The sequence below is a fragment of the Dreissena polymorpha genome, chromosome 2 (genome assembly GCF_020536995.1).
Source record: "Dreissena polymorpha isolate Duluth1 chromosome 2, UMN_Dpol_1.0, whole genome shotgun sequence".
NCBI classification, from domain to species: domain Eukaryota; kingdom Metazoa; phylum Mollusca; class Bivalvia; order Myida; family Dreissenidae; genus Dreissena; species Dreissena polymorpha.
Window position 1 is genome coordinate 21,056,787 of NC_068356.1, and position 13,473 is coordinate 21,070,259.

The 13,473-nt window shown below is 37.9% G+C and overlaps 1 protein-coding gene across 3 annotated transcripts in view; it reads right to left on the reverse strand.

Annotated features, from left to right (window-relative positions):
- The window catches only part of LOC127866170 (annexin A4-like), a 92,942-nt gene that overhangs the window by 12,757 nt on the left and 66,712 nt on the right, over nucleotides 1-13,473 (reverse strand). For all 3 annotated transcript variants that reach the window (XM_052406583.1, XM_052406586.1, XM_052406584.1), the window contains exons 8-14: nucleotides 13,241-13,335; nucleotides 11,839-11,952; nucleotides 8,275-8,365; nucleotides 6,274-6,353; nucleotides 4,979-5,035; nucleotides 3,648-3,837; nucleotides 2,987-3,045 (exon numbers count right to left, since the gene is read on the reverse strand). In XM_052406583.1, the coding sequence (XP_052262543.1) occupies nucleotides 2,987-3,045; nucleotides 3,648-3,837; nucleotides 4,979-5,035; nucleotides 6,274-6,353; nucleotides 8,275-8,365; nucleotides 11,839-11,952; nucleotides 13,241-13,335 (686 nt within the window). The remainder of the gene's footprint in view (nucleotides 1-2,986; nucleotides 3,046-3,647; nucleotides 3,838-4,978; nucleotides 5,036-6,273; nucleotides 6,354-8,274; nucleotides 8,366-11,838; nucleotides 11,953-13,240; nucleotides 13,336-13,473) is intronic.

A 13,473-nucleotide genomic window follows, 5' to 3' on the forward strand; every position in this document is an offset into this window, starting at 1 on the left:
GAATTTCCTGGTAGAACCAGTACCGTAGGTTTCCACGTATAGCCCGCAGTGTTGTACCTCCAAAATTCAAATTAAAAAGCTGGTGCGCGCTATACATTGATACAACACTAACCTGGCTGCTAAATTGGTAAAAAATATGTTGTGTAATCATAAATAATCAAAATGGCCACCATGTTTTTTTCCAGAAAACTACCACCCTATAATCGTACAGACTGAGGGGCCATTGTCGAAACAACAAGAAGTCGCTTCTGGTAGATATGAATGCGGTAGAAGAAGTTTTGGTCAAAAATAAATTTGTTTGAATAAACTTGTGGACATTTGTTTGTGTTTTTACACTTCTTTATTGATGAATTCCGATGGGGATTGTTGTCCACATTCCGGAGAGCAGGCAAGGGTAAGTGCGAACGAGGTCTTTTTTGCGGGTAACGGTGGGTGTGAAAGGGGGTCATTTTGCACTTCGTAATTGGCAGATGTTATTGAGTAATATGTGCCACAACTTGTTAAGACGCTAATTGACATTTCAGACACGAATATTGACACTGGGAACGTGAAGATATGCAATTGCATTTTGTGTGTATAAATATTGAACGTTCAAAAGTGGTGTACCTCAACAACTGTATCCCTGTCTCCCAAGCGACATTCAAATATACCGGTAATGCCCATGCTTTCCCCGAGGAAAAATCACACGATGTACACTAATTCTTATTTTCTCATGTTTTTCACGAAATGCACGTGGACTGTTAATCTTTTGCTAGAAAATTACAAAATTGTCAGAAAAGTAAAGTGCTATGCAACCCATGGCTCTTATCATAATGAAGCTTCTTATTTTGAATGCTAAATTAAGCTTTCCAATGCCCCGGATTATTGGATTGTGCAATAGTAAAATGGCGGCCATTTTCGGTCCGATTTGGTGGTTTTATTGTCTTTAAATATTTTTTCTCCATTTTTGCATTTAAAAAACAGCCTGCGCGCTATACACAGGAGCGCGCTATACGTGGAAACCTACGGTACTTGGTGACTTCTGCAGAGAATGGGAGACACTCCAGGATTTGGCATCAAACCCTAGGCTTCATGATGGCTAAGAGACAACCATATCCAAACTATGTCACCATGACATTAAGAGAAAAATACTCTGTTTGTTCAATAGGGCAGGGATCACTATCAAATGAAATGACATTGTGCTTGTTAACTTAATGTTATGTATTGACTTGACAAGAGGGCCTGAAAGGCCCAAAGTTGCTCACCTGAGATTCAAAGGAACTGACCTGTTCTGTGCAGCCCAAGATGTCATTAGAACGATGTGTTCTTACCAACTTTCATGACTAGTAAACACCCTGGCAGGCACGTTTTTCAACAGACCAGAACCATTTTCATACACATCCAAGATATCATAATCATTTAAACAAATATACTGACAAAGTTATATATCATTGGGACAAATCTTCTGACAAAGTTTCATGATGATCGTACAATAAATATGGCTTCTAGAGTGTCAACAAGGTTTATCTATAGCTATATAAGGAAAAATGCCACGCCCCCATGGCGGCCATGTTTTTCCACTAACCGGATCCATTTTCGAACTCATCCAAGATATTATTGGGACAAATCATCTGACAAAGTTTCATGATGATCGGACAATAAATGTGGCCTCTAGAGTGTTAACAAGGTTTTACTAAAGCATGATATATAGCCATATTACGAAAAATGCCCCGCCCCCTGGTGGCTATGTTTTTTAAGAAACCGAAACCATTTTTGAACTCATCCAAGATATCATTAGGACAAATCTTCTGACCAAGTTTCATGAAGATCAGATAAGAAATGTGGCCTCTAGAGTGTTAACAAGGTTTTACTACAGCCATATTAGGAAAAATGCCTCGCCCCCTGGCAACCATGTTTTTCAACCAACCAGCATCATTTTTGAACTCGTCCAAGATATTATTAGGGTGAATATTCTGACCAAGTTTCATGAAGATCGGACAATAAATGTGGCCTCTAGAGTGTTAACAAGATTTTACTATAGCCATATATATAGCCATATAAGGAAAAATGCCCTGCCCCTTGGCAGCCATGTTTTTCATGCAAATGTAACCATTTTCGGACTCATCCAAGATATCATTGAGACCAATCTTCTGACCAAATTTCATGAAGATTGGACAATAAATGTGGCCTCTAGAGTGTTCACAAGGTTTTACTATAGCCATATATAGCCATATAAGGAAAAATGCCCCGCCCCTTGGCAGCCATGTTTTTCAAGCAAACATAACCATTTTCTAACTCATCCAAGATATCATTGAGACCAATCTTCTGACCAAATTTCATGAAGATTGGACAATAAATGTGGCCTCTAGAGTGTTAACAAGGTTTTACTATAGCCATATAAGGAAAACTGCCCCGCCCCCTGGCGGCCATGTTTTTTCACCGATATGGACCATTTTCGAACTCGTCCAAGATATCAATGAAACCAATGTTTTGACCAAGTTTCATGATGATTGGGCAAAAATTGTGACTTCTAGAGTGTACACAAGGTTTTTCTATAGCCATATAAGGAATACTGCCCCGCCCCCTGGCGGCCATATTTTTCAACGGAACAGAACCATTTTTTAACTCAACCAACATATCATTTAGACAAACATTTTGACAAAGTTACATGAAGGTTGGGCATCAAATGTGACTTCTACAGTGTTCACAAGGTTTTTCTTGTTTTTTGACCTAGTGACCTAGTTTTTCACCCAGCATGACCCAGTTTCGAACTCAGTCGAGGTATCAATGGGACAAATGTTCTGACCAAATTTCATGAAGATCAGACAATAAATGTGGCCTCTAGAGTGTTCACAAGGCAAAATGTTGAAGACGCACTACGGAAGAAGGACAAAAAGCGATCACAAAAGCTCACCATGAGCACGTTGTGCTCAGGAGAGCTAAAAAACGTATAAACCTTTAAGGGCTTTTTCCAAGCCAAATATTTGTTATATTTTACAGAAGATACCTTCATAGACTTGTACAGCTTTTCAGCAAAATATGCAGGCTTGCTTCTAACACATTTAACTGAAAAACAAACACAGTTAAGAATCATACAAAGTTTTAATGGATTCATATGAATAATAGCAGAAGATACGAATGATATGAAATTACAAAGAATAAAATTGCTTATAGTGAAAAATTTCTACCAAGCATTGTTTATATCACAAAAAGAGAACTATTATTAGTACAAAGACGTGATAATCAGTTATAATAAAGAACAATATCATGATGATGACAACCTTTACAAAACAGTAGACAAAACTCATTGATCTAACCACTGAAATATTGAAATAATAATCAGTATTATCCTTAATAAATAATCCTTGTTCTGGGAACAGGACTTAATGCATTTATGTAAAATGTCGCCCAATATTAGCCTGTGCAATCTGAAGAGGCTAATCAGGGCGACACTTTCTGCTTACATGGTATTTTACTCTAAAGGAAGTCTTTTCTTAATGAAAATCCAGTTTAGGTCGAAAGTGTTGTCCCTAATAAACCTGTGTGGTCTGCACAGGCTAATCTGGGACAACACTTTAAGCGCAGACATCAAGTCCCATTTTTCCAGAGCGCAGCAGAAATATAAGTATTGCATCAAGAACTATTAGTCTACAGTAGATCTCACTCACCTATTGCAACCATTCCAATCTCCAGGTTGCCTGACATCTCTCCCTTCAATGCCTGCTCTATTTGACGTCCAGAGATCCTGCCATAGGCATCAAACACAGCGCGTAGCTGCTCGTAGCTCTGGGAGGCCAGTATGGCATTGAATGCTGACTCATCCGTACCCCACCGCTTCTCACCTGCCTGGTACAGGCTCTGTAACACAGGGGGTACTTTGTGAGGACAAAATTATTAAATTGATGTATTTTTTTTTAAAGTTATTCATTTCAAAACACTAACCAACAAAAGTATTCATACATGAAGTATTCAGCCTATATAATACATCAACATAGATGAAATAGTTTATCAGTATTTACTAAATGTAATTTTTTATTCACAATTTTATATTTCACTGGAATCAATGTTCTCTAAAAACTTATTTCAACAAGGGAAGCTTGAGTTGCCAAAAACTTTAAATGGCTGCAGCCATACAACTGTACTCGATTTTGAGGTTTAATGGTATAATATTTATACTTTCAAACAGTGAGGATACTTTTTAATAAAAATTTGTAAAATTAGTTACCATTTAACTTTTAATCAATTCATATTCAATTTTATAAAAAAATATATTTTTATATATAGCCATGCAAATCAGTTGATAACTCTGCTCCAGATATTGCATTTTCACTTGAGATAATATATATGTAAGTGCTCTTGTGTTGCAAACAATAAGGTAGGATTCATACCAATTATAGGTCCAATGAAAGAATGATAAGCTGATAATGTCGCATATCATTCAATACCACATTGTGTGCTCATACTACACTAAACACGTTTGCGTACACCATAATGTCTTTACGCTTTTTAGATGATTTATGCAATATTAAATATTCAGCTAGATATATAGGATCTGGCACGAGTTGTCATATCATACCATATTTTATTAAACGAGTTCAAGAATTTTGTTAGTAAGCAAGCCTTTGGCGAGCTTACTAACAAATTTCCTGGACGAGTTTAATAAAATATAGTATGATATGACAACGAGCGTCAGATCTTTTTTATCACATGCTTTTAAATGAGCAAAGTAAATAAATATTTACGCAAACATAATGATAAATCCCGAATGTTGTTTACATTTCGTGACGTAATTGGCAACGTCATTTCAGCAAAATAACAAAATGCGATTGGTCAATAAATGAAAAATAAGCCAATGAAAACGCTTAAAAAGTATATTACACATGTGTAATATAAAAATATATGTAATGGTTATATTACATGGGAAACAGTGAATGGCATGTGATAAAAAATGCTATATCTGTTTTGGCTAAACATTAAGGTGAATGTCAGTACATCAGACCTGTGCATCAGCATTGGCCTTGTTCATGTCCACTGCCTGATTCTCCATTCTGTTGCCCTGGAATATACAGGTTTGCAAGTGCAAATGGTGAGTTTTGTCCTTTTATAAAATGTTCCATTCACAGCACTGACTGCAAATGCAAAATATGGTTTATTTGTTTGTCCCAACTGGAAAAATTGAAAATTTCCAGTAAGATGTTAACAAATCCTAGATAAACAGCAAAAGTGAAACAGATGAAGATCGTGCAACTGTTTATATAAACATAAAATTAAGATGAGGAATTTATTCAAAACAAGCAAATTCATTGAATTGATATCCCCCGCCAATATACTTCTGGACACCAAAGTTGTCGGGACGGATGGACGATGCCAACGTGCATCATTCTGTTATCCATATATATATATACCGGTACTCATACCAAGTTTCAATGAAATCTATCAAAGCACTTCCAAGATATGGCTCCGGACAAAAAAAACATTTTTTCAAGATACAAAGGGCCATAACTCCGTTATTATCCAATGGTGTACAATGCCATTTGGCGTGCATCATCCTCTTATCCATATATATACTCATACCAAGTTTCAATGCAATCTGCCAAAGCACTTTCAAGATATGGCTTCGGACACAAAAAAATCATTTTTTCAAGATACAAAGGGCCATAACTCCATTATTAACGGATGGTGTACAATGCCATTTGGCGTGCATCATCCTCTTATCCATATATATACTCATACCAAGTTTCAATTTAATCGGCCAAAGCACTTCCAAGATATGGCTCCAGACACAAAAGTGCCGGACGGACGGAAGGACGGACAGAAAGACGGACGGAAAGACGGATGGACTGAAGGACGGACAACGCCAAAACAGTATCCCTCCGCCTTTGGCGGGGGATAATAAGAATGTTTTTAATAATTAATAGCATTCCTCTTTTAGTTGCTAAAAATAATATTTTATATTTATTTCACTCATGGTCATTAAAAGGTCACTTGTGACTTTTGAAAGTTTTTTCCCATATTCATTTAAAACAATTTGTAATATAAAATGAAGATCTTTCTGTGAAAATGGGTCTAATGTCATATGCCACCGGAGTAGCTCTGGACCAGCCTGTGCAATCACAGCCTTTTCAGGAGCACCCTGTCTGCTATTAAGTCATGCAAGGTAGCTCCTGTCCAGATCATGTGTGCACAGGGGGGTCTGGAGCAACACTGGCAGCATAAAGAAAAAGACCCACTTGTGCATGAGCTGGTTCAAAGTTTATTTTAAACCATTAGCAACATATATTCTTCATCACTTACAGTTGACATAGAGACCATGAGTCTTTTGAAGTGCCCAGAGGTGTCATTGACAATGTCCTGCTCCAGTCGGGTGCGATACACTGAAACATGGAAAACAAATATGAGACAATGGATAAGCAGGAATCAACTGGTAGAAACCAGTTGCATGGGAATGTTATTTCTTCTTTCTTAGTTCAGCTGTATCATGATTAAATAGGTCCTACACTATATGCAGCCAGAGTATCTATGGATCTTTTAGCAAATGAGCGAAGTCTGAAGAGGAGCTACCCTATCTGCTAGAAAGTCATGCAAGGTTTTGTAATCTCATTAACAGACAGGGTAGCTACTGACCAGACTGCGCAGTTTGCTCTGGAGCTATGCTATAGAATAGGTCATAGGACCCATTTTTGCACCATCCAGCTCATGTTATGTTAATGATCTGATTCTGCATTTAAATACAAGTGTATTTAGTATCATACAATTAATATATTTTCAACAAATTAACAATTATCTCGTGCATCTGATCATCAAAAATTGCATTTTATAAAGTGTGTGTGTGTGTGTGTTTGTGTGTGTAAAAGTTTATTATCCCCCGCCATCGATGGAGGGATATTGTTTTGGCGTTGTCCGTCCGTCTTTCCGTCCGTCCGAAGCAATATCTTGGAAGTGCTTTGACGGATTTCATTGAATCTTTGTATGAGTATATTTATGGATACTGGGATGATGCACGCCAAATGGCATTGTACACCATCTGTAAATAACGGAGTTATGGCCCTTTGTAACTTGAAAAAATGCTTTTTTGAGTGTCAAATATTACACTTTTGTGTCCAGAAGCATATTGGCAAGGAATATCAATTCAACGAATTTGCTTATTTACTCCTGAAAGCATACTTTGTAGGGATGATCTCTGAAGGGACAAACTTGTCACAAAACCAGGTTTTCAATTTGAAAAAAGACAAGCAAATTCGTTGAATTGATATCCCCCGCCAATATACTTCTGGACACAAAAGTTTTCTGGACGGATGGACAACGCCAACGTGCATCATCCTCTTATCCATATATATATATATATTCATACCAAGTTTAAATGAAATCCGTCAAAGAACTTCCAAGATATGGCTCCGGACAAACACACAAAAGCATTTTTCAAGATACAAAGGGCCATAACTCCGTTATTATCCGTTAATGTACAATGCCATTTGGCGTGCATCATCCTCTTATCAATATATATACTCATACCAAGTTTCACTGAAATCCACCAAAGCACTTCCAAGATATGGCTCCAGACCTAAAAAAGCATTTTTTCAATATACAAAGGGCAATAACTCCATTATTAACAAATGGTGTACAATGCCACTTGGCATGCATCATCCTCTTATCCATATATATACTCAAACTAAGTTTCAATGAAATCCGCCAAAGCACTTTCCAGAAATGGCTCCGGACACAAAAGTGCCGGATGGACGGGCCGAAGGACGGACAACGCCAAAACAATATCCCTCCACCTATGGTCGAGGATAAAAAGTCTGATAAAGGAAGACAATTCAAAATGTGCATTGTTACTGATTGTTCCTAGTGACCCCCATTGTGTAAAATTCAATCCATTTTTAGTCATGGCGACCTTGATTTAAAGGTCTGATCAAGACAATTTAAAATGTGCATTGTTACTGATTGTTCCTAGTTACCACCATTCTGTCAAATTGTTCTTAGTTACCTCCCTTCTGTCAAATTCAATCTATTTTTACTTGTGGCCACCTTGATTACGACCACGCCAGGGCACTTGGTGACAATCATTTTGTGAAAGTTTCATTGAAATCCATTGAGAAATGAAGGAGGAGTTGCGCTGGGAAGAATTGTTCCGAGTGCCCGTCGACATTGACCAATCTAATTACCAGATTTTTCCTTCAGAAAACCTGGTTCCTTTAGAAAACCTGGTTAAAAAAACAACCACAGCAAAACAGCCTGTGATCTGCAAAAAGGACTGTCAGAGCAGATTACTCTTTCACAACTACCAGTACCCACTTCTCTGATATGCTGCGTTAATTTCCTGGATCTGTCTGTTGTTTCTAGAGCAGAGAATCTCTATCATGGCATCTTCATCTGTGCCTATTCCCTGTAAAAAAAAAACATAAATAATTATGAAATAAAGTAATTTATACATGTATTGTATACTGGTAACCTCTAACACTGAAATGAGCTAGAATAAATGTGACAAAAGCTGTTTGTAAAACATGCATGCCCCCCATATGGGCTGTCCGTTGTAGTGGCAGCCATTGTGTGAATACAATTTTTGTCACTGTGACCTTGACCTTTGACCTAGTGACCTGAAAATCAATAGGGGTTATCTGCGGGTCACGATCAATATACCTATGAAGTGTCATGATCCTAGGCAAAAGCGTTCTTGAGTTATCATCCGAAAATCATTTTACTATTTCGGGTCACCATGACCTTGACCTTTGACCTTGTGACCTCAAAATCAATAGAGGTCATGATCAATCTACCTTTGAAGTTTCATGATCCTAGGCGTATGCGTTCTTGAGTTATCATCCGAAAACCATTTTACTATTTCGGGTCACCGTGACCTTGACCTTTGACCTAGTGACTTCAAAATCAATAGGGGTCATCTGCGAGTCATGATCAAGCTACCCATGAAGTTTCATGATCCTAGGCGTATGCGTTCTTGAGTTATCATCCGGAAACCATTTTACTATTTCGGGTCACCGTGACCTTGACCTTTGACCTAGTGACCTCAAAATCAATATGGGTCATCTGCGAGTCATGATCAATTTACCCATGAAGTTTCATGATCCTAGGCGTATGCGTTCTTGAGTTATCATTCAAAAACCATTTTACTATTTCTGGTCACCGTGACCTTGACCTTTGACCTAGTGACCTCAAAATCAATAGGGGTCATCTGCGAGTCATGATCAATGTACCTATGAAGTTTCATGATCCTAGGCCCAAGCGTTCTTGAGTTATCGTCTGACAACAACCTGGTGGACGGACCGACCGACAGACCGACATGAGCAAAGCAATATACCCCCTCTTCTTGGAAGGGGGGCACAAACATATAAATGTATGTTATGCCCAATCAATAAGATGATGATTTACTATTCTTTCTTTTAAGCAGATGAATATGGCATACCTTAAAAATTCTAAACGCTGAACACGTTTAAAAACAAGAGCTGTTTGTAAAACATGCATGCCCCCCATATGGGCTCTCCATTGTAGTGACAGCCATTGTGTGAATATGTCTTTTGTCACTGTGATCTTGACCTTTGACCTAGTGACCTGAAAATCAAAAGGGGTCATCTGCGAGTCATGATCAATGTAACTATGAAGTTTCATGATCCTAGCCATGAGCGTTCTTGAGTTATCATCCAGAAACCATTTTACTATTTCGGGTCACCATGACCTTGACCTTTGACCTAGTGACCTGAAAATCAATAGGGGTCATCTGCGAGTCATGATCAATCTACCTATCAAGTTTCATGGTCATAGACATAAGCGTTCTTCAGTTATCATCCCGAAGCCATTTGACTATTTCCGGTCACTGTGACCTTGACAATTGACCTAGTGACCTGAAAATCAATAGAGGTCATCTGCGAGTCATGATCAATGTACCTAGAAGTTTCATGATCCTAGGCATAAGCGTTCTTGAGTTATCATCCGGAAACCCTTTTACTATTTCGGGTCACCATGACCTTGACCTTTGACCTAGTGACCTCAAAATCAATAGGGGTCATCTGCGAGTCATGATCAATGTACCTATGAAGTTTTATGATTGTAGCCAAAAGCGTTCTTGAGTTATCATCCGGAAACCATTTTACTATTTCAAGTCACCGTGACCTTGACTTTGATAAAGTGACAAGAAAATCAATAGGGGTCAACTGCGAGTCATGATCAATCTACCTATAAAGTTTCATGATCCTAGGCATAAGCGTTCTTGAGTTGTTCCGGACACCATTTTACTATTTCAGGTCACCGTGACCTTGACATTTGACCTAGTGACCTGAAAATCAATAGGGGTCATCTGCGAGTCATGATCAATATACCTATGAAGTTTCATGATCCTAGGCATAAGCGTTCTTGAGTTATCATCCGGAAACCATTTTACTATTATGGGTCACTGTGACCTTGACCTTTGACCTAGTGACCTGAAAATCAATAGGGGTCATCTGCCAGTCATTATCAATCTTCCTATGAAGTTTCATGATCCTAGGCATAAGCGTTCTTGAGTTATCATCCGGAAACCATTTTACTATTTTGGGTCACCATGACCTTTACCTTTGACCTAGTGACCTAAAAATCAATAGGGGTCATCTGCCAGTCATGATCAATCTACCTATGAAGTTTCATGATCCTAGGCATAAGCGTTCTTGAGTTATCATCCGGAAACCATTTTACTATTTCGGGTCACCGTGACCTTGACCTTCGACCCAGTGACCTAAAAATCAATAGGGGTCATCTGCGAGTCATGTTCAATGTACCTATGAAGTTTCATGATCCTAGGCTTAAGCGTTCTGGAGTTACTAGTATCATCCGGAAACCATCTGGTGGACGGACATACGGACCGACATGAGCAAAACAATATACCCCCTCTACTTCGAAGGGGGGCATAACAATATTTTAACAAGAGCAGCGCATAACAGGTGCCAACACTCGGCTGCGAAAGCTTGTCAGATTTTTTTTTTTTTTTAGAGGTCACGATGACCTTGACCTTTGACCTAGTGACCCAAAACTGGGTGTGGCCTGTAGAACTCATCAAGGTGCAGGTGGAAGCACTTTGATTTTAGAGCCAATGTTAAGGTTTTAGCACGACGCCTACAGCGGATGGCTTACGGCAGACCGCAGACAACGAGCTGGCTATGACAATACCTTGGGTTTTTCCAAAAACAGCCAAGCTTTAAATGGGTGTGGTGTGTAGAAATGAGGAAGGTGAATGTACATATGAAGTTTAAAAGTTGTAGGTGGAAGCACTTTTATTGTAGAGGCTATGTTTAAGTTTTAAATTAGAGGTCACAGCGACTTTGACCTTTGACCTAGTGACCCAAAAATAGGTGTGGCGTGTAGAACTCATCACGGTGCATGTACATATGAAGTTTCAAAGTTGTAGGTGGAAGCACTTAGATTTTAGAGCGAATGTAAAGGTTTATGTTAAAGTTTTATATTAGAGGTCACAGTGACCTTGACCTTTGACCTAATGACCCCAAAATGGGTGTGGCGTGTAGAACTCATCAAGGTGCATCTACATATGAAGTTTCAAAGTTGTAGGTGGAAGCACTTTGATTTTAGAGCCTATGTTAAAGTTTTATATTAGAGGTCACAGTGACCTTGACCTTTGACCTAGTGACCCAAAAATGGGTGTGGCGTGTAGAACTCATCAAGGTGCATCTACATATGAAGTTTCAAAGCTGTAGGTGGAAGCACTTTGAATTTAGAGCCAATGCTAAGGTTTTAGCACGACGCCTACTGCAGACGGCCGACGACGAGCTGGCTATGACAATACCTCGGGTTTTCTCCGAAAAAAGCTGAGCTAATAAAAAATATATTCACAACTTTGATTTCACAAGACCATACACTCACCCTCATGGCTCTCTTGAGTTCATAGGCATCATACTCAGACTCTGTCATAGTGAGAGCTATGATAGCGTCTTCAAAGTGTCCTCCAAGCTCACTCTTCAAGTCAGCTACCAGATCCTGGGTTATACAATGAACATGCATTGTCAGTCATGACTTACTTTCAGGGAAAAATATTCACTGACTGACATATCATTTGAATCCATTAAATACTTTTCCAGTTATGTTAACCACAGGTACAGTGCTTTACCTGGTCAACTATGTTCATTGCACGTTTATTGTACTTTAATAATATTTCACTAACATACTTGTCTGCAATGTCATTAACTTAAAAGCTAAAACCTGTAGTTATTTCAAGAAAAAAAGCCATATTGAGCAAGACAACGATGCTATTAGCCAATCTGCTATATTAAAGGATTATTTAAAAAAGTAATTTTCAATCAAGACAATGTTATATCTTTATTATTGTGTTTGATATGAAAGAGTAATGATTGTAACAAACAAAAAACATTCAAAATAAATTTCCTCCCCAAAAATTGATCATCAAGTTTAAAGCAACTCACTACTTATCATAAAGCAATAAACTTACATATGAAAAAACTAACTCATTGTTACTTGTTTTGCTAAAATGCTGCAAAAAGTTGTTTTTTTGGAAGCATAAAACGCTAGCTTTTGAAATAAAATCAGACCACATACATTGTTGGTTGAGTATGATTATTTTTATCTGATTAAGACATGTTAACCAGATGAAACACTTGTGCTCGCAAACCTAAAATGCAGAATGAAGAAGAAAATGGTAAAAACTTGTTAAGGCACTAACAGTTGTTACGCTATTGCTAACATTATTCCCACTTAAATAGCAATGGCACAAGAAATATTGATTTAAATGTATTGCAATATTACAAAATATTAAATACTAGTCCAATAAAAAAATTCATAGCATACACTTAATGTCTCTTTTAATTTTCATTTAAAAGCTATTTAATTGCTGAAAATTTGAAAACAAATTGCTTTCACACTGTTGTCATGAGAAACGGCAGTGAAGTTTCCTAAAAGTTACTATTTCAATCTCAAGACATTCAACAGCAATTAAACTGTCAAGATGTTGTGTGACAGTTTGCAATTCCCTCAGCCAATTTTCTCTCAATGTAATTTCATTTATTGAACCAGAGGTAATTAATTCAAAGGAAGAGCCAACAAGATTATCAAGTTAAACCATAGCGCTGTTTCCTTGCAGTGAAAGATGTAAAAGATAAAATCTCACATGTCAACATTTCAAGCTGCTTGAAATCTGACTGTAAGAATTTTAAACAAGGAAACAACATAGAGCTCATGTAACAGTACAGTAGTCAACACAAACAACAAAACACTTGCATGGGCATGTTTAGTTGCTTTTGCAGTTGTTTACCTTTCCAAAGCATGTTTTGTACATATTTTTTATCTGGATCCGTTGAGCATTTGTTCTATAGGCAAGGACATCTATGATTGCTTTCTCGTCAGTTCCTGTAAGAGCAAGCATGCTTCATGATAATCAAATATTACCTCGGTCCTGCAAAATTGGGCCTAAAGAAATATGCAAACAGTGTAGTTCAAGATATGCCTCTACATAAGTATACTCTGATAAGGATCATAATGTTTGCC